Source organism: Diceros bicornis, chromosome 28 (genome assembly GCF_020826845.1).
Source record: "Diceros bicornis minor isolate mBicDic1 chromosome 28, mDicBic1.mat.cur, whole genome shotgun sequence".
Taxonomy (NCBI): domain Eukaryota; kingdom Metazoa; phylum Chordata; class Mammalia; order Perissodactyla; family Rhinocerotidae; genus Diceros; species Diceros bicornis.
The window spans coordinates 34,617,368-34,642,839 of NC_080767.1; the positions used below are offsets into that span (position 1 = coordinate 34,617,368).

The 25,472-nt window shown below is 46.9% G+C and overlaps 1 protein-coding gene across 2 annotated transcripts in view; it reads left to right on the forward strand.

The window, feature by feature from the left end:
- Window positions 1-25,472, forward strand: part of MVB12B (multivesicular body subunit 12B) — a 182,200-nt gene that overhangs the window by 91,700 nt on the left and 65,028 nt on the right. For both annotated transcript variants that reach the window (XM_058524057.1, XM_058524058.1), the window contains exon 7: window positions 13,163-13,257. In XM_058524057.1, the coding sequence (XP_058380040.1) occupies window positions 13,163-13,257 (95 nt within the window). The remainder of the gene's footprint in view (window positions 1-13,162; window positions 13,258-25,472) is intronic.

Genomic DNA, 25,472 nt, shown 5'->3' on the forward strand with positions numbered 1-25,472 from the left:
CATTTGCTGTGTTCTTTCTCCCCCGACCACCTTAACTCAATTATTACGGCTTGTGCGTCTTCCTCCTCCACCCCCATTCCGTTACTCTCCTTTGCCCGCTACCTCTGGTCCTTGACCACCAGCAGACACGTTATCTAGAAAACAAGGTGTTCCTTTAGCATCAAGTGCTGTGCCGGATGCTTTCATATACGCTGGTTCCTCTCACTCCCGAAAACTTTGAGAACTCTCCTAGTTTTTGCCATCTTTTTCTTACTAATAAAAAGAAGAACTTCTCATTGAAGCAAAAATGAACACATAAAAATGTATGAAAAAGCAGGGGAGAAAAAACCCAGTCTCACTCAGACTTCTGTTGTCCACCACGAGCACCGCCCCAACCCCGGGCCTGCCGTCAGCCCGGGGCCGTCGTGGCTGAGTCGACCTTCAGGTCCTGTTTGTGCAACGGCACGCCCGTCCATGTGCACCCACAGAAATATACTGCATGTGTGGCTGTTCACGTACATGTTGGCCTGCAACTTGGTTCTCATTTTGTGTTGACCTAACAGCTGCGTCTTTGAGATTTGGCCATGTTGACTATCAGAATGTCTGCCTCAGCCCTTCTGCTTGTTCTGTCTGGGGTTAGGATCATATGAACATTTTCCCAGTTCGTGACTCTTACGGACGCGGCCCCGGGGATCCGGTCCCTGCCTCTTCCGCAGCTGATATCCCTCTCCCCGCCCCGGTCTGCGTCCTCAGATCCTCGCTCAGCATCACCTCATAAGCGCCCTCCACCCAGTTCCACCCAGAAAACCTGTAAATCATGTTACGTCTGCAAAATATTCCGAATCAGACATTTTTTAATGTTATTTCCAGTTTTTGAGTGGAGCATCATGATTCAGAGCTGAATTTTGTAATTTGCCCCCTTGAGGTTCGCATCCAAGCTGTGCCCCCTTGGGCAGGCTGCTGACCCTTTCTGAGACCATCTGAAATAGAGGTGACCTCCGCATCTCGTTGTAGGATCTGGTGGGGAGCAGAGGATGCTCGTGAAGGGCAAGCCCTGTGAAAAGTCAGCTCATGCTATTTTACTGTGTTTGTCTTCAAGAAGTCATTTCTCACACTTCAGGTTATTTCCTCAGGCTAGATTTCCAGAGGGAAAGGCTAACTGCCGGTTCTTTTGTTCCATCACTTCCCCGTCCTTAAATCTTAATTTCGAATCATCCAGGAACATGTTTTCACGTATTTCTTTCAGAGAAAGGGCATAAAGGATCTTTTTGTGGTTGTTGTCTTCGTGTATAAAAGATAGCTTGAAGGAGTAAAAAATTTCTGAGTCACAACTTTCTTTCCCTTTGTGACTGTGGCTCTGTTGTCTTCAGGCCTTTAGTGTGACAGAGGACAAGTCTGAAGTCACTGTCAGTGTTTGCCAGGACTCATCTAGCCTGGATCTCTTTTCATGGCCTTTTCTAGAATGCTGTGAACCCTATTGGCTTATCTAGGTCTTTTTTTTTTTTTTCCAGATCAGGAAAGTATTTTCAGCTTTACTAAAGTATACTTGATATATGATAAACTGTACATATTTAAAGTATAATTTGATGAGCTTTGACATATATATATGTATATACACACACACCTGTGACACCATCACCAAAATCGAGATCATGAATATATCCACCACCTCCAAAAGTTTCTTTGTGCCCGTTTGTAATACATCCTCTCTCAGGCAACCACTGATCTGCTTTCTATCCTTATAGATTATTTGTGTTTTCTAGAATTTTATATAAAATGGAATCATAACATATACACTTTTTCATCTTGCTTGTTTTACTTAGCATGATTATCTTGAGATTTATCCATCTAGCATGTATCAATAATTCCTTTTTTATTGCTGAGTGGTATCCATTGTATGGATATACCACAGTATTTTTATCCAATCACCTGTTATTGGACATTTGGCTTGTTTTTAGTTTTTTTACTATTACCAATAAAGCTACTCAGTACATTTGTGTACAAATCTTTGTATAGACGTATGCTTTCATTTCTCTTGGGTAAAAATCCACAAGTATAATGGCTGGCTTATATGATAGGGTATGTTTAACTTTTCAAGAAACCGCAAACTGTTTTCTGAAGTGGTTGTACCATTTTACATTCCAACCAACAGTGCATAAGAGTCCCAACTGCTCCTCATCCTTGCCAACAATCGATGTTGTTGGTCTATTTAATTTTTGCCATTCTGGAAGATGTGTAGTGATATCTCATTGGGGGTTTAATTTGCATTTCCCTAGTGACCAATGATGTTAAACATCTTTTCATGTGCTGATTTGCCATTTGTATATTTTCTTTAGTGAAATGTCTATTAAAATCTTTTGGCCATTTTTAAATTGGGTAGTTTGTCTTCTATTAAGTTGTAAGAGCTCTGCCTATGTCCTAGCTATACGTTGGATATGTGTTTTGGATAAAGGTTGGATATGTGTTTTGGATAAAGGTTGGATATGTGTTTTGCAAATATTTTCCTCAGGCTCGTGGCTTGCCTTTTCATTTTTATGACAGGATCTTTTGAAGAACAAGAGTTTTAAATGTTGGTGAAGTCTAATTTATTGATTTTTTTTTTCTTATACAGTTTGTGCTTTTTTGTGTCCTCTTTGCCAAACCTAAGGTCACAAAGATTTTTTTCCTGTGTTTTCTTCTAGAAGAGGCCATGCTATGCTTGTTGAATCCAGATGCATTTAAATAAGAAGGGTCAAACCCCAGGCTTTCTGGACTTAATAATTTACCCCTTCCCCTTCCTTTTTTCTAGAATAGTTCCATGAAACTCTTGGGTCATTTTTTATACATATTTGGTGTGAGGTAAGCTACAAGTTTCATTTTTTTTGGATATGGCTGTCTAGTTGTTCCAGCACTATTTGTTGAAAAGATTACCCTTTCCCCATTGAATTAATTATCTTGGCACCTTTGTTGAAAATCAGTTGATCATATATGTATGGGTTTTTTTTTGGACTCTCCGTTCTGTTCCATTGAGCTATATGTCTGTCTTTATGCCAGTACCACACTGTCTTGATTACTGTAGCTTTACGCTAAGTCTTGAAATTAGGTGGTCTTGAAATCAGGATTTATTTAGCTGTGAGTCTCTTTATTGATTTTGCTTGGAATGTTGGAAGTCCCATTGGCTTCTATATTTAGTTTAGTGTTTTTTTTTTTTGTCAGGCAAGCTTTGACCTTTTTTTAATTGTTACTTCTCTTTTAATTGTTCTCATTTCTTTCTAACACCTAGAATATCTAGGTTGGTCTTTGTTCTCCTATTTATATTTTTCCTCATCATTGTTATCTCTATGTTCTTTCTTTCTCTGCATTCTGGAAAATCTTGGGGGGCTTATCGATGATATTACTAATTCAGTTTTTTAAAATTTTATTTCTGCATTATTTATAATGCAGATAACTTTTTCTACATCCTACAGTGAGTTTTTTCCCCAAAGGTGACATTCTTTTTATCTTGCTGTGTGACATTTCTAGACTAGGTGTTGGCAAAAAGGCAAGATGTGTGAATGACCTTCCCCCCCTTCTCACCTGGGTGCTCATTATTTGGTAGATAATCTTCTGAATCTTCATTACCTTTCTCTGTTCTCATTAGTTTTTGTAACTTCGGTGACAGGAGGCTGGCTAGAGCCTTCACAAATCACACAGTCCTGGTTTCTTGTTAAGATATGTATCATTTCATCCTCCTAACTTGAATTTTTTGAGTCTTTTGAATATTTTCAACTGTTGATTCTTTATACCAGTGAAAGAGTGAATAAATAAATGTAATTCCTCGTTATTTTGTGGATACACTGTTTAAATATCTAGAGTAGTCTGTCGTTGTTGCTTACTTTGTCTCACAAACGCAAGTCTATATCTCTAAGGGTTTCATCAGTGCCATTAAGAAAGGGGATCCACAAGCTCATCCAGGACCTTTGAGGTGGCTCGTGTATGAGAAACGTATAGTCCAGAGTTAATGCAACCCTGACTCCTCTTCACTGGCCAGCTGTCTAGGCCGTGGTCACTTCCTACCATGCTGTGCCTGTTAAATCAAGATGCATTTAAACAAAAAATATCAAACCCTAGGCCTTCTGGACTTAATAATTTATGCCTTCCTTTTCTTCTTCTCTAGACGAGTTCTGTGAATCTCTTGGGTCATTTTATACTTTTATTCCTGCCCTGGTCTTCTTTCCTTTATATGTGGACAGACATTTCATAGCTCTGCGTTTCGCCCTGGCATGGTTCAGGCAAATGAGCAGCAGGTGGAAGCAAAACCTTCAAATGTCTCAGCTCACTTTATTCTTGAACTATATTCTTAAAAATAGTTACTTGTGGGGCCAGCCTGGTGGCATAGCAGTTAAGTTCGTGCATTCCACTTCAGCGGCCAGGGGTTCGCCAGTTCGGATCCTGGGCGTGGACCTACTCACTGCTCATCAAGCCATGCTGAGGCGGCGTCCCATACAGAAGAACTAGAAGGATCTACAGCTAGGATATACAACTGCGTACTGGGGCTTTGGGGAATGAAAAAGAGGAAGATTGGCAGCAGATGTTATCTCAGGGCCAATCTTCCTCAAAAAAAAAAAAAATTGTTACTTTTGCCTGGCCTTACCAAGTGAATCTCATCCTTCATCTTTCTTCCACTTGTAAAAGTTTATTAACTTTTTTTCATAGGCACCTTTTTATTTAATTAAGAATATAATTGAGACCAACTATTTGTTTTTTCTTTTCTTACTACTCTTAGCCCAATCCCATGAACTTCACAACTGGGTCCTTTGTTAGCTGAGGAAGATTCACTCTGAGCTAACATCTGTGCCAGTCTTCCTCTGTTTTGTACGTGGGTTGCCGCCACTCCATGGCCACTGACAAGTGGTGTAGGTCCGCCCCCAGGAACCAAACCCAGGCCACCAAAGCGGAGTACACCGAACTTAACCACTAGGCCACCAGGCCAGCCCCTCAACTCAGTCTTTTGCAGAGTTACATTTAACACATTGTCGTAGAACAGGGGTTTTCAAATGTTTTGGTCTAGAACTTTTATATTCTTAAAATTGAGCATTCTAAAGAGCTTTTGTTTATGTGGGTTATGTTTATATTTACCTTATTAGAAATTAAAACTGAAAAAAATGTAAAAGACAAGAATACACAAGCAGACATCAGAGCAATGACATCATCATAAGTCACAGAGCTTCTGGAAAATTCTTCTGTCTGCTTGTGAGAGGATGAGAGGAAAAAGGCAAGTGATGTCTTAGTATTATTTTGAAAATAGTGGTGACCTAATGGGCTCCCTGAAAGACTTGGGAACCCCCAGAGGTCCCTGGAGCACACACTGAAAACTGCTGCCCCAGAGGTGGTTTTAATACAACCGTCAGCCCGGGAAAAGAGAATGGGAGTTGTAATTTTACGCCACAAAGTTTGTTTTGGTTGTGTGTGTGTCTGTGTGTGTAGGGGGTGGGGGATAAAGTGAGGTTTGTCTCTGCCTCACCAGCCTCCGTTCCCCCGACGCTGCCCTCTGACAGTTTGAGAGGACAGAGGCATGGCTGCTGCCTGGGCAGAGCCGTCTTCATTATATGTGGCCACTGGGTCCAGAAGATTAATGATAACATTTTAAAAATTCACACAGACCTGGAATCAGCACTAGAAAATACAGATTTAAATTAACAAGGAGAAAGCAGACTCCCATCAAAGGAAATAAATCGTGCTGGCAACTATTGTCACATAATAAAATGTATTCTGTAACTGAAGGGCTTTTATATGGAGCTGTCTGCAGCTTAGTGGCCATGTTAATTGAATAAGGTGCCTAAGACTGACTTGGGGGAACAAAATGAAATTTCCCTCAGTGTCTGTTCAGCCAGGGCCAATGGCAGCAGCATGTGTGGTGCTGACCTATTTGTTACCAAACAGCCTGTCCCTCCTGCAGAGAGACATGGTGTGCTCACTCGGCAGGGTGTGCTCTGTCTCCCTCTGTGGACGGGGGACAGAGAGGAACGCTTGGTCAAGTTCCCCTAGGATTTAGGGGCTGTTCTGGTTGGAATTCTCCAGTTACCCAACAGATTTTGGAATAATAATCCATCATTTGCATCAAGTGTCAGAAATTGTTGGCCTCCAACGGTCAATCCCTTATTCCAGTGGTCCGAGGCCTACAGGGGATGGTACCAGCAGGTCTGCATCTCTAGGTGCCCCCCGAGGTAGAGCCAGTTTCCTGAGTCTTTGGGGTTACTTCTCCTTGGTCTGCTGGGGATCTTCACGAACTCTTAAAATCTGAAACACACTGCTCTGCCTACGGAGTGATCAACAAGTTTGGGGCCCACTGAAATGAGTCCGCTGAAATCGCTGTCCATAGGGGCAGGCGCGACCATCATGTTCTTGGACTTCTCTGTTGTGTGGATGCCATTGAGCACATACTCATTCTCATAACTCCCCTGGCTTGGGTGCTTCAGAAGAGCTGAGCACCTAGCGCCCACGGTCTACTGAAGCTGCTGGCTTCTTCCTTCTTTCCTCCTCTAGAAACACCCAGTGTCACGATGGGGCATTTCTTTAATCTCATCAGATGATCAGGTTATAGGAAAGAAGCCAAAGAGTTTGGGTTAACCGATCACAATTCCACGTGTACAAGTAAGGATTTGATATCTTTTTCTCACCAGATGCTATGGTAATAGACATGGGCTCTGGCCACTATAGTCTTCTAAAATATTTTAAATGACTGTAAAAAATCTTATCAGAGAGTTGTACCATAATTTTTTAACCAGTTCTCTATTATTTGGTATTTAATTTGATTCTGGTTTTTGGCTTTATAAGCAACACCATGATGAATGTATTTACTGCTTATCTAAAAATATCCATGAATCAGAAATAGTTGCATTTCCTGAACCGTTAACCAACCCAGTCCTGGGGATGAGAAGGAGACAAGTGGGAAGCCTTCCTGTAAGTTTCCCAAAATTATCTCTAATTACGTGTCAGATTCACATTCATTCACTCGTTCAAAAAGTGTCAGGTAATCCTATATGGTTCTCCCCTATATTTTTTAAGTGCCCACCGTGTGTGGGGATATGGTGGAAAGAGAAAGTGTAATGGAGATCATGTTCTGGTGATACGTAAACGGGTCAGACAGTCCTACAGAGTGGGAAGGGCTCTGCAGAAAGGAAAGTGCACTGTGTGAGAGAGAGTGACTGGCAGTGGGTGCTTCCTCAGGCGGGTGCTTAGGGCAGGAATCTGAGGGGTGGCCTTTCTGAGGAGGAGGAGCCTGCTTCTGGAGAGCTGGGGAAGAGTATTTCAGGCAGAGGGAACAGCAAGTGCAAAGGCCCTGAGGCAGGAATGAGAGTGAGGGGATGGAGGGGCAAAAAGCGGCGGGTGAGGTTGGAGGATGTGAGTGCAGAGACCTTGAACCAGCTGAGGTCAGAGAGGAGGGCTGGGCAGGAATTGGCAGGACTGGACAACCGTGGGGCAGTTTAGATTTCATTCTAATGCAGAGGGAAGGCACCAGTGGGTTTATAATGGTCCTGTACTGAGGCCCTCATGAGCAGGGCTCTAAAATAACGCCAGGGATGGCAGGAACGGGAAGAATCAGAATAGGGGTTATACGTGGAATTATAATGGGGATTTTATACTTCTGCGTGCTCACTTCACACCTGGTTCTGTGCTGTCTGCTCTGCCTACATCAGAGCGAGGTGTGCAGTGGGGGGCAACACACCCTCAGGGAAGGGCACCCAGTTCCAAGTGGCCCTGGGATTTGAACCTATGTCGGGCGGACTCTGAGGTCGGTGCCCTTAACCACTACAACTGCTCTGCTTCCCTGGGTACATGGTTGGGCCATTGGTTGTCCAAATCTGTATGTTGCTTTTCCCTTTGTACCATATTTGTGGGACTGTGACTTCTCAGGGTCACCGAGCTAGTAAGTGACAGAGGTGTTGAGGCCCTGACATCATTGGTTTCGAAAGGGTCTTCTGGATGGACCCTGCCTTCCTGGTTGAGTAATCTCATTCAATATAACTGATAGTCAAGAAGATACATCAGGGTACTGTGAAGATGATAACAGTAACCTCCAGAGGACACATGGACTAACCCTTTCCTTAATTCTTAGCTTCCTCTTTGTCAGCCTTATCTCTGAGGGCCTCAGTTTCCCGTTCTGTTAAATGAAAATAATCGATTGTTCCTATCTAAAAAGGTTGCTGAGAGGATTAGGCAAGGTGATGTATGTGGAGGAACCCAGCCCAGTGCCTGGCAGGTGGGTCCCCACCAGATGCGGGGGGACCGGCGTCTCATCTCGCTCTGAGACCCCGCTGATTGCAGAGCCATTCCTGTCTGCCTGTCACTTTCAGGCTAATCTGAGGCTACAGCGCCCCAGGGCCACTTCTCCTTCAGCAGGTGACTTCTTTCGATTTAACCACAGGTGCTCTGTCCCCTCAGCCCAAACCCTCCATTCTCATTAACGGGAGGCCTTGGTCTGCCTTTTCGTCCTCCTGGCCCCATGTCCCCTCCTTCCTGTGTCCAGGAACAACAGAAGTGAAGATGCAGAAGAGGCTGTTTGCAGCATGGGGAACTCTTCTCCCTACAGCTGTGTGTGGTCAGGGGTCTTGCCTGCTTCCCGCTCTCTGGATGCTGCCCCATGCCCACCCTTGCATCAGCCTCTGCAGCTGCAGCTTTTGGTAACTTGATTTCGAGTCAACAGATTCCTATTGAGCAATTACTCTGTAAAAGATACAGTCAGCCCTGTGACTTGAGTCCTGTTTTAATTCACATTTACTGCATCAGCCACGCATTGTCTGTTGTATGAGATCAGAAACTTTCTTTTTTCCCCCTTGTAAATTCCTGGTTGCTGCCACCACTGACTCCTTCTCACATCATACCTATTTTCCTCTGTAGCAGAGGAGTGGGGTGCATAGTATAATGAGTCTCCCAGAGATCCCTTGAGTCTAGTTGAGCAAACACACATGTGCGGAAATGAAGTAATAGAGGCAACAGCAGTTCACGTCCATGATGGACTAGGTTCAACACTGGATTTGGTCAACAAATGTTCAAAAATTGTGTACTATAGGGTGGAACTTGTCCTGGAAAATGGGATACAAAATGGCTGAGATTTGGCCCTGCTCTTGAGGAGGTCACAGTCATGTTAGAGAGACAAGCTTGTATCAAATGATTATGCTATATGGTGATAACTGGAGTGAGAGTGGAGATACAGACACCCAGTCCAGCCTGGGACAAGACCAGGGAAGGTTCTACCAAAGAGGGGATGCTTAGGGTGGGGTCTTGAAGGATGGATAGGAGTTTGGAGAGTAGGTAAAGAAGAAATGGAGATTCTAGGGAGAGGGAGCAGCGTGGGTAAAGAATCAGGCATGAAGAAACACGGCATATTCAGAGATTTACAAGCCTTTCGCTCTTCCTGGTGGAGGGAGAAGTGGGCAGTGACGAGAGATAGAGTCTGGAGAGGTGGGCTGGTGTGTGTGGACGGCTAAAACCAGGGTGTGGACCTGGATTAGGTTGTCCAGGGAAAGTGTGTGGCGTGAGAAGAGAGCTAAACCAGAACCCTTGCGAACAGCAACCTTTACAAAGTTGGAGGAGGAGCCAGCAAGGACTGGCTGTGAGGAAGAAGGAGGACCAGGCCAAGGGAGGGGGAGCTGCAGAGTGTGGTCGCAGGCAAAGTCTGATGCCCCAGAGACGCAAGCAAGTTCAGACCAGGAGGTCCACGGTGGGCGTGGGGTAGTTAAGGAGCTGGCACCTTGATTGCTCTAGTATGAAGATACTTCTTTCTTAAGTCCCATGTGCCATAGAATTTTCCAAAACTGTTCATTTAGAGGGTAGCAGCTGGTCATTTTGACAGGACTTGTTGAGAGTCTGCACACAGTAGGTGCTGAATAATTGTCTGCAGTTTCATGATAATCTTCATCGTAATTTGCTGCTCCCTTCCCATCTTCCGTGGCTTCTCACTTTCCCACAGGCAGGCAATTTTTAAAATTATAAATTGGATCTTGTCGCATCTCTTCTTAAAAATCCTTCAGGATCAAGTCAGAACTCACACAGGGCCTTGCGTGCTGTGGCCCCATAGCCCTCTTCAGCCTGGTCCCACACCCTCTCTCTGGCCTTGGGGCTCTGGCCACCCTGGCCTCCTTCCAGGTCCGCCCTCAGCCAGACTTCCTGCTGCTTAGGAGGCTGGTCGCAGAGCCTGGAGGCGCTGGTGCTCCTCCCTGCCACACGCCTCTGAGCTGCCCATCCTCACTTCTCCACCCACCCGGCACTTCCTCAGGGGAGCTGTCTTCCTGCTTTCTGTACCTGATTGCATTCGTAAGCTACTGTTTGTTCCTGTGACCTTGTGGACGCTTTCATGGCCCCTGCTGCAGGGTAAGCTCTGACTTCACAGAGGCCCTGCCTGACCTTTGACCGCTGAATGGCTGGGCTGGCCCCGTTCTCTCCTCTGGCTCCTGGTTGGCCTCCGTGCTGTCATCCAGGCCCACCCGTCTTCTAAAGTTGTGCCAACACCCTGCCTCCTCCTGAGCCTTCCCGAATGCCTCCAGCCGCTGGAGGAGCTACTGCCCTGCCCAGGTGTTTGGAGTCCTTGGTTAGGTTGGAGGCACGTTTTTAGGGTTTTCAAGGCTTAGAAATCTTAGGGTGTGGCAGCCCTGAAGCACAGTTCTTCCCCCGGCTCCTGGTGATCCCCTCATTGGTACAGTGGCTGCAGAAACAGCACCCACCCAGGCCAGCTTCGTGGATGTACAGCCAGGACAGTCCCACAGGGCCCCGTGCTCAGAAGGCCCCACGCTTGGCTTAATGCTCTGCTTGAAATATTTTGAACCATCTTGAAATGTTTTGAACCAGGGCCCAACATTCTCATTTTGCTCTGGGCCCTGCATGTAGTGTAGTCTGCCCGTACCTGCCCTGTAGGGGCATGTGAGGAGAATGCGTGAAATCTGCATACCCCGGGGCCCGTCACATGGCGAGCACTCTCCACAGGGTCACCTGTCATCATTTTAGCTCTGCTCAACCACAACCACAGTCAATAATTCATTCTTCTGTTTGCTCAGCTTCATTGACTAAGTGCTGTGGTCAGAGGCATTGATCAACTGCTTAAAACCCTCTGCAGCTGCTCCTCACCCTCTCAGGGTCCCCAAACCTGGCCAGTCTTCAGAGTCACTGCTGGAGCTTGTTAGAAATAGATTTCTGGGCTGCCCCCCAGGCCCACTGAACCGGCCTCCCCAGGGTGGGGGCCGTGAATCTGTACTGTTAGCAATTTCCCAGGTGGCTCTAATGCTTCCACCTGTGCTGTGATGGGCCGAACAGAGTGGGGAACCTTCGTCCCAGGGGACAGAACCCAGACCTCTTGGTGTGGCATTTGGCGTCCTTTGCAAAAGGCCCGCCTGTCTCTCCAACTTTGTTTCCCACATGTACCCTGACCCTGCGCCGGAGTGTTGGCTTTCCCTGACTACCCTGGGAGTCCCTTTGACTCTTTTAGCACTCGTGTCCTCCTCTGTGAAGGTGTCACCAGAAGGCCCATCCCCTTTATCAGAACGTGTTTTTCCTTCCTTTCGTGCTCACTCAGCGCCTGGTTTTTATTCTCCGACCACATGTCATGTTGCACGATGATTTGTTCCCGCACCTTTATCCCCCGTAGTCTGGGACCTCCTTCAGGGAGCTCACCTGCGTAGCCTTAGTTAGCAGCAGTAAGGAGCAGACAGTGCAAGTTCACTACGGCATGTCAGAGTACCCAGTGGACACGTCTCCAGGTGCTTGTGTCTGCTGGTTCCCCACAGCCCTGAGCGCACAGTCGGTGCTCGGTAAAGCCCGCTGCTTCAGTGGCACGGGTGTTTGTGGTCAGTGCTCACTCTGCAGCCAGCAAACCAAATGCCTTTATAGCACTTGGCCCCATCTTGTCCCCGGAGGCTCCTGCTCACTCCTGGCCCTGTGGGGACAGGCCCTGCCTGGAGAGCCTTTCCTCCCAGGGGTCTGTACGTGCAACAATCGTTCTAGGAGGTCGTGCATTTGTTGCGTGAAAAAGGCAACATGTAAAACTTAAAGCTTCCTTTATGTAGTGAGTGCTCCCTCCCTCCGTCTCTTCTCTTTTGGAAATGACTGAATGTGGCCAAAGCTTGGGCTACTGAGCTATTTCAAACCACCCCCAGTCATGCCAAGAAGAGGTATTTTTGTTTTCTCCCCCAGACCTGTTGAGTTTTAAATAGTTTTCCTTTTTTTTAAATTTTTTTTTATGAGGAAGATTGGCCCTGTGCTAACATCTGTTGCCGATCTTCCTCTTTTTTCTTTTTTTCCCCCAAAGCTCCAGTACATAGTTGTATATCCTAGTTGTTGGTCCTTCTAGTTGCTCTATATGGGATACCGCCTCAGCATGGCTTGGTGAGTGGTGAGTAGGTCTGCGCCCAGGATCCGAACTGGAGAACCCTGAGCTGCTGAAGCAGAACACACGAACTTAACCACTGCGCCGGCCCCTTCTGTAATTTTAATCTTAGTTTTCCACATTTGCTAAAGGCAGCTGATGACCACACCAAGTGATGATTTGCTTTTGATCAAATACTCAATGCTGTGTGCATTGTGGGCTTTAATGGCCAGCACCTGTGCCATAAACGACAGCACTGGAGCAATCGAAGGTGTTTTCCTGAGCACCTACTGTGTGCTCCTGCCCGCGGGGAACATGCAGATGTGGCAGTTCAGAGGAATGTGCCATTCTGATTGTCAGTGGTCATCAGTTTCCTGGACTCACATGGTAATAATAATACCCAACACCTTCCTTCACAAAGTGCTTCTTGCACTGTTCTCAGCAGCCCTGCGGGTCAGGCATGGAAGCCGTTAGATGGATAATGGAACCAAGATGGTGGGACAAACCGAGACTCAAGTTCAGATCCTGAGTGTTCTGGTCCCGCTGGTGTGTTTTGCCCAGTGGGCAGAGTCTGGACTAAATTGCCCACCTCATTAAAGCACCTTGGACATGCCGTAAGGCTTGGGGAAGCCTTTCTTCTTCTTGGATGTCCTTCCTGGTATGGAAAAAGGTGGCTGCTGATTTCTGGAAGCTTCTGAATTCCTTGAGGAGACTCGAGCTGGTGGAGAAGTCCTGCTCACCAGGATGAGCGCCCACACCTCCTGCTGCGCGCTCCTGTGGGCTGTCGATGGCATCGGGAGCTTTCTGAGCCTTGGGGAATGCTCCGTGCACGCTTAACCGCCTTTTTCTTCTCTGTCTCTTTCTCAGGCACATCTCTCTAACACTGCCTGCTACCTTCCGAGGCAGGAACAGCACTCGGGCTGACTATGAGTACCAGCACTCCAATCTGTATGCCATCTCAGGTAGGTGGGGCCGCTGCTAATGGCCGGCTGCCGCGTCTGTGTCCCGGGCACCACCTCCCTCTGCGTGCTTCCTGGCTTCTCACGGCATCTGTCTGTCTTACCTCTCTTTTTTTCCCTGCAAATGGCCTGTTCCCTTCAGGGACTAGGCCTTCCCTTTCCTTTGTGTCACCGCAGCACTTAGAGAAGGGCCAAATACTCAGCATATTTTGAAACTAATGATGAAAAACAATGTGTGGATTTCACAAGCTCGAAGGGAGGTTTCCAGAGAATAGTCACTGCATTGTTCACCTGCCAGATCCAGGGTAGGGTTCCCAGGGGGACTGAGGCCTGGTCTGCTCACCCTCCCGTATCCAGGTCTGTCCTCACCTCTCATTTCCCAAAGCCAGGTTTGTGGCCAGAAGTTACACTGGCGGTCTCCCCTCACACCCGCATCATGTGAGTCTGTGATTTCTGAACCTGGCTTTGAAATTGACAGTGTTACCTTGGCAGAAACTTCAGCAGTGCTAGTTTCCTTTCACCTTCACCCAGAGAGGGGAGAACTTACAAGCCTTATTACAGAATTGAGATTCATTAGGTGCCTGGCCATGCAGGTGACTTGCTAAGAGCTGAGGAGTCCCACGAACTGGCCTCCGATTATGCTGGGCCTCCATTCGGGGGTGTTTGTCTATAAGGGGGAAGTGGCAAATCAGTGCCACTTACCAGTGCACGCCCTTAATGGTGAGTGACATTTTGAACACGGGAACATGGCATTCATTCATGTACCATAATGAATCAGTTATTTAAAAGGTAATCTTTCTTCTAAAAATTGCAACTTCAGGTTACTAAATAGATGAAATAGAACAATGGTATAATTCGTGTCAGTGTTAGTTTTTCTTGTTATGATCACTCCCTAATAGGTTTGGAAGTATAAGCAAAAGCCAATTGTTCCATTTCTGGGTGGCACTCCTGTCAGGGAAAGGGAAGAAGAGGGGTGTTCGTAGAGCCTGTATCCCCTGGCTGCACTCCAGGAGCCAGGCTCCCAAAGGGTAGAGGGAACATGTTGTCTAAGAAAAGCATCTCCAGGGAGAGTTCCTTTTGTGCTGTGGCTATTTCAACAGAGTCGACAAGGAGCATAACAAGTGTGGAAAGATGATCTATTTTGTAGAAAAGCTGAATATTTCCCCAGATGCTTAGTGGCAGAGTGGTGCAAAACAGGCCTCTGAAACCCAGCAGGGCGACCCCATTCCGAATGCACGTAAGGAGAGGGCAATCAGAGCAGATGACTGTTTTCCTCCAGCTTGCAAATCTTTTTCCAGGCACAGGGTTCAGCTCCCCCCACCTTACCTGGGTTCTCTGATGGCTTTCCCAGCTGTTGGCGTTTCTACAGAAAAGGGCCCACAGTGAAATCTCCTCTGGTTTGGCAGGAGTGTTCTTGTCTGCCTCTGGACCGCCGCTTCCTCGCCCCACGGCTTTGATGAGGTGTTGTCTGGGTTCATTTCAGCTGTTAGTTTAGCAATGCCGAGGTAACAGCCTCAAGACACAGGGGAGGCCATTCAGAAACTTCCTGTTACATTTATGTAAGTGGCAGTCAGTTGGATTTTATCTTCCAAACAGAGGTAGTTGAGGCTGCAGCCCATAGCAGCAGGCAGCTCAGGCCTCCTCAGCGGCTGCAGGCGCCAAATTGTTCTGCCAGGGTCCAAGACGGCTTTGTTGTGATGCTGCCAGAAATATCCCGCAGGACCCACTGGCTCCATAAGGCCTGCAGGCTCAGCACTGGGCAGCCCTGGTGTAGCTGGGAAGCCTGCCCGCCCACCCGCCGGCAGCCTGCCTGCAAGCCGTGCTGGCTGGCTGGGAGTAGAGACAACCCCCTCCCCCGTACCAACAGTACTTGGCGCTGAGTGGCACGTCTCAGTTTGGTATTGCAAAGTAAGGTTTCAACGGTTCATTCCAAAAACCGTCAAGGCAGAGTGTGACCCAGGCCCTAGCCCTTGCCTGGTACCCGATGCCATAATAGCTGGAGCTCTGCTGGTAATGAAATGAATCATCAAACTGTTCTCCTTCCGAACTGGCTTGGGCACATGTTCGCTGCAGACTTCAGGGGCTAAACCTTTGGTGCAGTCTCCTAGTATGCTCTGGTTCATTCCTGAAAACATTTGATTCCTGCTCCCTTAGTTTGCAGTCCCTTCCTAGGATAAGTAGATTTCCAAACAATGGAATTAAAAATTTGAAAAGCAGCGTACATTTAGTTTGTATGTGTGGTTATTAAAGTGATATTTACTTTTAAATGTTTCCCAAGGGCATACCTGTTAAAATATCCCTTCTCCTGTACCTTTCACTCAGACAGTTCATCTCTGTCATACCTGCAGAGGGAGAGATGCTGCTCAGAGTCACTGGAGAAACCAGTGGAGACAGCGTGTAGCTCTGTCCCCATACACAGAGGTGCGCGTGAAATTTTACTGGAAGGAAAGGAGGGAGGAAGAAAAGCATTTAGCCCAGTGTCTCCCTTACCCAAGAATACCCTCTGTGACCTCGGGGGCAGGTGATCATCCTGATTTGCTGCTTGAATGCCTCCAGCGTCTGGGGCCACCACCTCCGACCAGCCTATTCTGCCCCTTGTTCTGCTGGGGTCTTTCTGTATCTTCATATCCGTCCAGCCATTTGGGGTACTGTGTGTATTCCATTGGCCAGAATGTGCCAACTGTTCTCCGTGGTCCAGCCAGTAGTTCTGTCTTGCGCACACAAGTGGGGTGAGGAACCTCTACTGACTCAGTGCTGAAACCCTGAGAGCTGTGTCCCTCGCTCTGTCACCTTGTTCCCGAGTCACAATGGCCAAGAAGCTCACCTTTGATCCTCACCCTTCCTCCTCCAGGAATTTCTCCTAGAAAATACTTACAGATGTGCAAAAAGAGTTACCCACAAGGATGAGCTCTGCTGCTATTTAAAAATAATACTCCAAAAGAAGGCGCAGTGATGGATATGCTAAATGTCCCAGACAAAGGCAAATGGTTAGGTTATGAAACACCCATACAATGGCCTTAACTTTTCAGGCATCCAAAAATGATGATTCAGATAAAAAAGAAGTGCAGGAAAATTGTTAAGTGACTATCAGAATGTGCAGTGTGATCTCATTTTAAAAAGTATCTCCAAAGGCCTGGAAAGGTACATGCCAAGGTGTTGACCGTGGTTTTCACCGAACTTTCCTGCTCTTTTCTTTTATCTGTCTTTGCAGTGTCTCATTTTCCTATGATAGCATGTGTTGCTTTTGTAATAGAAAAAATCCAGACCTGATGTTAAGTGGCATATTCTTGGTAAGCCTCGCTAGCCCCAGTGGTCGCCTTGTCTTGTCTGAATGCTCAAAAGCCTCCTGACTCATAAAATGGTTTCCAGTTCTACTGGCAATCACTTTCAGGCCACAGATCAATAATTTTCTTCTTGTCCCTTTTTGAGAATATGATTTTTCCTGTTGTCCAGCCCCCTGGAACCTCCTGTCCCCTGACGTTCCTCAGCGACCACCACCCGCAGTTCCAACCCCATCTTTCATGTGCCACTGGCCCTACAGACACTAACCGAGCGTGAAAGCGCCTGGCTGCTCGAGCCATCGCCTCACCTTTCTCGCTCCTCAAATCCGCCATCACCGTGTTATTCTACTCTTCAGGGTTTGAGGATGGTTTTCCTTGAAAGAGGAGCTAGAAATAAAGTGGCGGGCGCCTGGTTTGGCTCACTCTGTTAGCTGTGCATTAGGGTCGGCAGACCACTTTTTAAATTATTCTTGCTTTTGGTAAATGGCAGCTCGTGGGCTCATGCTTTCCTGGCGATGTTCTAACTGGTCTGTCCCCCTCAGTTGTGTGCCTTTAAGATCTTCCCTCCTGGGGCCGGCCCCATGGCTTAGCGGTTAAGTGCGCGCGCTCCGCCGCTGGTGGCCCAGGTTCGGATCCCGGGCATGCACTAACGCAGTGCTTGTCAAGTCATGCTGTGGTGGCATCCCACATAAAGTGGAGGAAGAAAGGCACCGATGTTAGCCCAAGGCCAGTCTTCCTCAGCAAAAAAAGAGGAGGATTGGCATGGATGTTGGCTCAGGGCTGATCTTCCTCACAGGAAAAAAAAAAAAACTTCCCTCCTGGGAGGGCCTCCTCAGGGCTGTGCTGATTTCTCTAGATTCTACCCCACACCCCTACTCCTGAGTTTCCTCCTCAGGCCTCTTAGGGGCTGTTGGTGTTCTTTTTAAGAATCTCTTCTCTCTCCTGAAAAGTCTTCTATTTTAGTCCCAGATAATAGCCGCCTACCTTATTTTTTCCCTTAGAATTGTTTAGATGTTTAGATGTCTGACCATTCATTCCTTTCTATTCCAGAAAGATTTAAGGTAATTCCAAGAATGCATGTAACAAAATGAAAATGGAAATGAAAAACTAAGAGTGAAGGGAAATACAGGCTAGAAAAGTAGAGGGCAGCTGTGGGTGAGGTTTTGCACGAAGGGGTTTCTGGGTTTGGTTCTGAGTCCACACAGTCTCTGGATAAGGTGAAAACCAACTAGTTGCCCAAGAAGAACCTAATTTTTCCTTTTCCTGAATTCTTCCTCATAAAGAGGGCCCTATAAGCTGCTGTGGACCACAGAATGGCCGCTTTGCAGTGAGTCTGATAAGGACAGCCTGTATGCCCATGTATGGGGGTTGTCCACTCATGTTTGAACCCCTAAAATGTTTAGAAGTTGAGTGAGATGTTTCTTAAGAAACATTCTTGTGCTGGGCATCATGTACCTTAGGGACTGGAGACCTCAGGGGATGTCAGGAAGGAGGAGCTCCCTGACCCCTGTCCAACCTCAGGAAGACACCTGTGCCAGAGGCTCCCTGTACGGAATGGCTCAGCCAAGAGGTGCCCAGGAGTGCTGTTTCTAACCAAGGAATGTCTCTTGTCCATCTTATGGCAGGTTTTACTTAATGAACAGGTGACAATAGGTATGGGAAAGCACACTGTGCTATTCTTTTGTTTTTGTTGTTGTTGTTATGAACTGATTTATAGCTCCAAGTGAAGAATTTTTACCAAAGAAAACTCACTTCTCTCCCTGTGGAAAAAATTGACACAGTAGTGTAACATAGTAAAATCAAACAAATGCATAATAAAACTGGCATGTTAGTAAACCAAAAGTCTCAAACAGCCCACGGATTCAGGGCGAGCCACAATGCAGAAATACCCTGTGGTGCAGGGAGCTGTGGGGCTCAGTTTCGTCTCCTTTGAGTACACAGGCAGACTGCCTTGCTGACATCTTCATTTCTCCATCAACAGTAGGCTGACCATGTAATTTACTGCCCACACCGTCACTTTTGAGAGTGAAAGGGGCACACAGTTGTACCAGGACAAAAGCTGTAACCTGGAGCCATCCCGGCAGACTATGGGGTGTAGTCACCCTACCTTCAGCTTTTATGGTTTTTTCAATTTTTTTCAGTTTTCTTTTTGATTGCTGGAAAAGCCATCTTTCTGCCCTCCACAGCTGTTCCCTCTTAAAAACCCGTTCCCTTTCAAGATGTTTGACACCAGGAAGTGTGTGAGTGTGGACAAGTCCGTTGGCTCGTCAGTCTGGCTCTCGACACCCGTACAGAGAGAAGGACGATTTTGTCTGAAACACAGAACCGTGTATAAGCCCTGTACCTCTGACATCAGACCAGGAGAGCACAAAGCAATTAAAAATAATTAATGATTTCTTGCCTATCAGCCTTCTCCATGCAGTTTTAATCTAGTCCTCATTTAAATTGGGAGATGGACATTTAATTATCAGTATTATGAAATTCATGATTTATAGATTTCATCCAGTTCGATCAAATTTCTGCCACCAGCTCTTCATCTTATCGTGAAAAAAAAAACCTGTATATTTTTACAGTGTCATCATTTAAAAACTCATCTGCAGCACACCAAACAATTATAAACATATTTTCCTTTCATTTGTCGTGATTACGTTATTTCTATCTTTTTAGGAAAAGAATCTCACCTGGAAAATCGAAATAAACTTAATACTTTAATGATCATAAAGCATTGCCAGGTTGGAAAACGAAGGCTAAAAGACTAACACAATAGGGTGCTCGAGAAAAGGTGTTCTTTTCTGGGTGAGGGGTCCTAACCAACAATTGCTCCTCATGGGATGTTCATGGTATCACACTGTAGAATTCGCGTCCGCATTCTGCGTGTGCGTGCCCATGGTTCTCCGTGTCCTGTGTGTTCCCTGTGGGTGGGTTGAGTGACTGTGTTACTGATAACCACAAATGAGGGAAAGCCGCTGTTTTCCAGTGGAAGCCCTGAGTAATCATGATAGTCAGCCTTGCATTTGCAGGTTCCCCCATGGCCTTTGTCTTCAGTGGACACGTGCGTGTGGCTTACGTGGCCTCATATTTCAGGCTCTTGGATTCCTTGATCCTCCACTGTGGATTTTCATAATCACCAGGACTGGCTGGGGAGGTGGTGGTGAGTGTGTGGGAGGGTGGGCAGTATCCAAGAGAAGAGCGTCAGTTTGGCGCAGCCACAGATAACAGCACATGGGAAAAATTCCTGAATGAAGTGAAAAAATATTTATAATAATGGTGCTCAAATCAAGGAGGAAATAAGTCGTTTTAAAGGCATATAAATTTTTATCATCACCTCTAACAGCCATTGCGTCCCTTGTCTACCCATCTATTCTTGCCCTGACTGACAACAAAATCGAGTACAAAGAAAAATATAATAAGAAAGAGAAGAAATGAATGGGAGCGGATGGGGAATTGATCGCATGATGTATTTGTACATCCTGATGTAAAAGGTGTGGTTGACAGGTGGCCAGGTTTGCTCTGTACACGGCCATGTGTGTGCTGTCAGGCGCACGCACGCTGCCTTGTTTCGATTGATGAATTGCCTGCTTTCTTGATTAAACCTTCCGTCACTTAAGAAACAAAAAGCCTGTGTTTAGATGGCAGAGTGGGACATGTCAAAAAAATCTGTCTCCTTTACCTTTGTGCAGATGTTGGGCACAGACTGTAACATGTATTATTAAAATGAATGTGGCATTTACTGTGCATTATTCCTTTCCTGGGAGAAAGGACTGTAAATTATATGCTAATAATAAGCTTTAACCCTTTCGAAATGCAAAAGATTTAAGAGTGCAAATATTCATGTAGGCCTGGCTGATTGGATGTGCTTTGTATGCATTCGCATGGTAGCTGTGTCACCGAAGTTAATGAACAGCGTGTGCGGGCGGACACGCAGGGCGCCTGGGGAACTCGCGCCTCCTGGAGGCGTTCCGCTCTGCAAGTACCTCCTCTAGGATTTCACAGAGAGATCTAGACCCTGAGACCCCTCAGCTGGGCTCTGGATCATCTTACTACGGATTAAGCCCATAGCCGTGTCTAGTTCCCCAGCGTGTCTTCTGGAGCTGAGCGTCAAAGGTGGTCCTCTCTTCACTCTCCTGTGTCCCCACTTACCCAGCTGGCTGGGCTCAGGCCTGGCAGCCACCAGGCGTTGGTGCCTCGTACCTACTTGACTGTCTTCCTTGACCTGGCTTATCTATCCTTAGTCCCGTTGCCCAGGTGGCAGACTCATCTCCCCAGAGTACAGCTCCTCAGATCAAACTGTCATGCCCGCCTCAGCCCACTGCCAGCCGCTGGCTGCATGAATTCATACCTCACCTGCCCAGTGTTGAGGCTGTCGGTGGCCGGTCTCCACCTGTCCGGTGTCTTCTCGCCATTTCTCTTCACCTGTGCCCACTAGCCTGGGTCAGTCCTGTGTCCTCACCTTTGTGTCTCTGTGCATTTGCCCCTGCAGTCCAGTGGCCCAGATTGCCCCACCTTCTCTTCTTCTCTTCTCTGCTAACCATTTTTGAAGGCCTGTCCCCAAACTGCCTCTTCCACAAAGCTTTTCTGATTCCCTTCCAGGTGAGGATGTTCCCTTCCTACTTTCCTCCCACACAATTTTGTGTTGGAGAGATTTCACTTGTGAGCACCATGAGACGGCAGAGACTATGTTTAGAGAGGATGGAGGCTGCCTTCAGTCATTTTGAATCAAGGAGGATATAATTAAAGGCAAAGAGAAGAGAAAGAATGTTTACCCCTCTATTCATTCAGCAGACACTGAGAGCTGCCGTGAGCCAGGCCCCGTGTTCCCTCCCGAGGACAATGGGAAGCCTGTGGAAGAAGGTTCAGCATGTGACTGACGGGGCATTTGGGGTCAGAAGCATGTGTAGCCATCACACAAAGCCACAGTGAACGGCTGCACAGGTTGCGCACTGCACAGATATGTGACTGGCTCCCCTGCTAAAGCTGTGCAAAGGCCCTGCATTATGTTACCTTGGGCAAGTCACTCAACACTAGTTATTCATATCTGTAAAATAACGCACTACCTTCCAGGATTGTTGTGAGGATCCAGGGTATATAAGAACACTTCGTGAATCAAGAAGCAGTGCAGGAATGTCACTTCTCTCCATATTCATCTCCCACACAGGGCTGTGATCAGAGCCAGACCCCAAAGGTTTGTTGAGAATTATCACTCAGGACACACTGGCTCCTGCCCTGCATGGTCTTCATCTTCTCAGCCCTGTGCCCCCTCATAGAATTTCATACATAAGCTTACTTGTCAGTAATCAGAGAGCTCTGAGTGTTCAGAGAGAATTTCTTCCTCAGTCCAGAGGCACTTGCAGTCCAGGCTCTGTGGCGTAGCTCAGCTCGGCACCGCCTGGCAGCTGAGACATGCTGTCAGACATCGCCACTTAGCAGTGGGCGATTTTCCACGGCAAGCAGCCCACAAGCCTTTTCCCGTGAAGGTGGCGGGATGACGGTGTGGGGGCAGGAAGGAGGGAAGCCCTCGGCAGGATGAGCCGGCGCCTTCTATAAAATCTCCCAGTGTGCTTTTGGTGTTTTGGAGGAAGAGCGCTTGGGGGGCTGCTTTCTGCTCCAGGCTTCCATTTCTGCTCTTCCTGTGCCCTGCGGGTAGGAGCCAGTTAAGACTTTTTCCAGTTTCGTCGTCATGAAAAATAAAAATGTTATTAGGTGACAGATAACTTCAGTGCTCTTAAAAGGATGGCCACCCTCCCGCTGTGCGCTCATTCTCTCGTTGGCTTTAAGCGTGGTGAAGTTCAGGCAGCAGTGGTTTAGTGGCCCACATCCCCCTCTGAAATCCAAGAGCCGGGCAGCCGAGGGGCAAATGGGAGGACCAACGCAGGAGGCAGAAAAGCCGGGTGCGGCCCTGCGTCTCCCCCTGACCAGCCCAGTAGCGTCAGGCAGGCACCAAGCCTTCCTGGATGCAAATTCCCGCATCTCTCAGTATCAGGAATTGCAATAACAATTTATTTGTTATTATTTTTTGTTTGTTATTATTTGTTGTTTGTTATTTGTTATCGTCAGTAATTTAAATGTTAGTTCAGCTAATGTTTATCGGAAGCTTCCTATGTGTCAGACATTGTCTAGCATCTAAGGTAGCAGTGATAATACCCACTGCCAGGCTTGAGGATCTGTGGGAAGGAGCCTTATGTGTTTTGCAGACTGGGGACCTGAAATGTTACCAGCCAATGTACAGTTGTTGCCCCCGAACTTCACAGATATTCCATCCAAACACTGCCATGACTATAAAGTTCCTGAATGCAGGAACAATTAAAGAAAAACCAACTTTCTGACACCTTTCTCAGTGTGTTTATCTTCTTTGACTAGTTTTTAGGCAGAAATCTGCCCCCATTTCCTTGTCACAATCCCCTTCCTGGTAGGCAGCATGATTGTGGGCCAGCCACAGGGTCCTTTATGAAGGCCTATCCAGAGAAATGCTGAAAAAAGAAGGGAACACGCTTAATCCCAGCTCTTTATCTGCTCTTAGCACTTCTTCAGAGGTTTTCTCTGGGATGAATAAAGTAGTTTGGTGTACCAAACACTGCTGCCTGGGGGCAATTTATATCAAATTAGCCTTTTGTTTCTTTATCTCTGTCTCTCCCACAATAATAGACTGTCAGCTGAGAGGGAAAAAATGATATAATTAAGGCAACTTCTTTAATTTAAACACATTTAGGGAACTGAAGTTGTTTTTGCTTTTATTAAAATGGATTATATTAATTTATTTTAATAATACCTAACCTTCCTCTACCACTTACTGAGTGAGTACAAGACCCTGTAGTAAGCACTTTCCATGCATTTTGTCATTTAATCCCAACAAATCCTTACCAAGAAAACCTTACAGAAAATCTTTAGGGTTTATACTATTACTATTAGTATCTCTATTCTATAGACACAGCACAGCTGCCAGTGTTTCTGGCCTCCCATGCTCAAGCCTTGTAAAATAAACATCTCTTATAAATATCCTATCTTTATAAATATTTTTATTTTCAGGTGGAAAAAACTGAGGTTTTGAGAGAGTGTAATTTGCCCAAAGTTAACAGTGCTAGTAGGTTGGAGGGCTGAGATTCAAACCCAGGTCTCTCTGACTCCAGACCCTAAGCTCCAAATCACTGTGCGGAGGATGCTGCTTCAGGTTGTGTAGGACCATTTCCCCTCTTTGGCAAATGGAAGTTGAAAATAGCACACTCACCCAGAGTGAATTGTGCTGGGACCAACTTGGTGTATCGTTTAAATCGCAGGTGAGTCCCTAGACCATCATCTCTGGGACCTCATCAGAGTGAGGCCTTTGATACTTGACTGATGACAACTCCCAGGTCCACGGGGTATCTCCAGTAGTGGGTGTGGCTCCTATGGGCCGTTACTGGGCAGAACAGTGAAGGGGTGAGCACACAGGCCCCTCACTTAAAGCTGAGTGATCTTGGGCAAGGAGCTTAACCTTTCTGTGCCTTGGTCTCCTTACCTGTGAAATGGAGATGACAGTGTCCGTGGTGAGGATTAGAATCATGCCTGGTATGTAGAAAGTGCTGTAAATGTGTCACTATGATTGTGTTTATTCCACAGCCCCTTCCTCCTGCCTCTTCTCAGATCCTTTCCCAACCAGGAAAGAGAATATTCCAGGGACCTCCTCCCCATCTGGAGGTGGGGCTACCACTGGTCTAGCTTAGCCCTTTGTCTGGGGAGCTCTGGGCACCTGGATGTCCCCTTGCCATGGTCTTCTCTTAGCCCTGTGGTGATAGTGGGCAGCTCAAACCCACCATTTCACTTATGGGACTGAACCCCCGGTGTTCTTCTCCCCCAGCCCCAGCTCTCCTGGACCCTGCTCACAAACGGGCTCCTGTTTGAATGGACAGTCACCCTAGTGTCACCCTGCTTTGAGGCTTCTTTCCCTAGATTGGGCCTCCTAAGATGCCAGCCTCTGCCCGAACCAAGCCTGAGGTGACCACGCCGGTCCAGACCCCGTGTGCTCCCCTCAGCTCCCAGCCCCAGCTTCCCCTCCTGTCTGGTTCCAGCTCCCTGAGTTCTCCCGCTGCCCCTGTGGCCGAGCTCCCATGCCCCAGCCTCGCTGCCTTAGACAGTAGTTGCAGGGGGTCAGATTCCAGGATAGCGTGTTTAAACTCAGTGAGTAAAGATGGTGGGCATTGGCAAGAACTTGGGGAGCAGTTGGACAGCCACATAGATTCTGTGAGGAGATCAAAAGTTATCTTTTATCTATCACACAACGTGAGCATCCTCCCTTTCATGTCAGAATGAATGCATTTAATTGCTAACATTAGGACAAAAGAAATTCTGATCTGTGCTAGAACAATGAAGCCACCTTTCCTGTGGACAGATCCCTGAGTCCATCCATTGTCACACATTTGGTGTTTGTGTCCTGAATACCCAATACTTTTTTCTCCCTTTTTATTAATGTCCAGTGATGATCCTAACTTGTTTATGTTTAAGAAGAAAATCTGCAGCGCTCCAGCTAGAGTTTGGATGGAATATATTTATCACGTATCCCGGAGAACGAGGCTCCTTATTCCTCAGATTTGTCTTTCACTTGTCTCTGAGACAGTGAGTGATGCGGGACTCTCCTCCAAGGTTGAGATCCTTTGTTAGAGAGCGGTTTCTCTCGCCTGACTTGCTTTATAGCGTGAACGATCTCATGATCCACTGGCGCGGCGACATCCATAATTTTGAATGAGAGACTACAGCTTGCCTCGTTGGCCCGAAGCATCGCTTCTGGTGACACACTTAGAGGTATTTAATCGCTTGCTACCTAGAGGCAGTAAACGCACCCATCTTTATGTTCCATTGCCTCCTGTGTTTACCTTAAATATGCCCTGTGCTAACAAAACGCCAGTGTCACTCCTGTCACAAGGTCCTTTGGTTCATGAATTACACAGTCCTCACTCACCCTTCTTC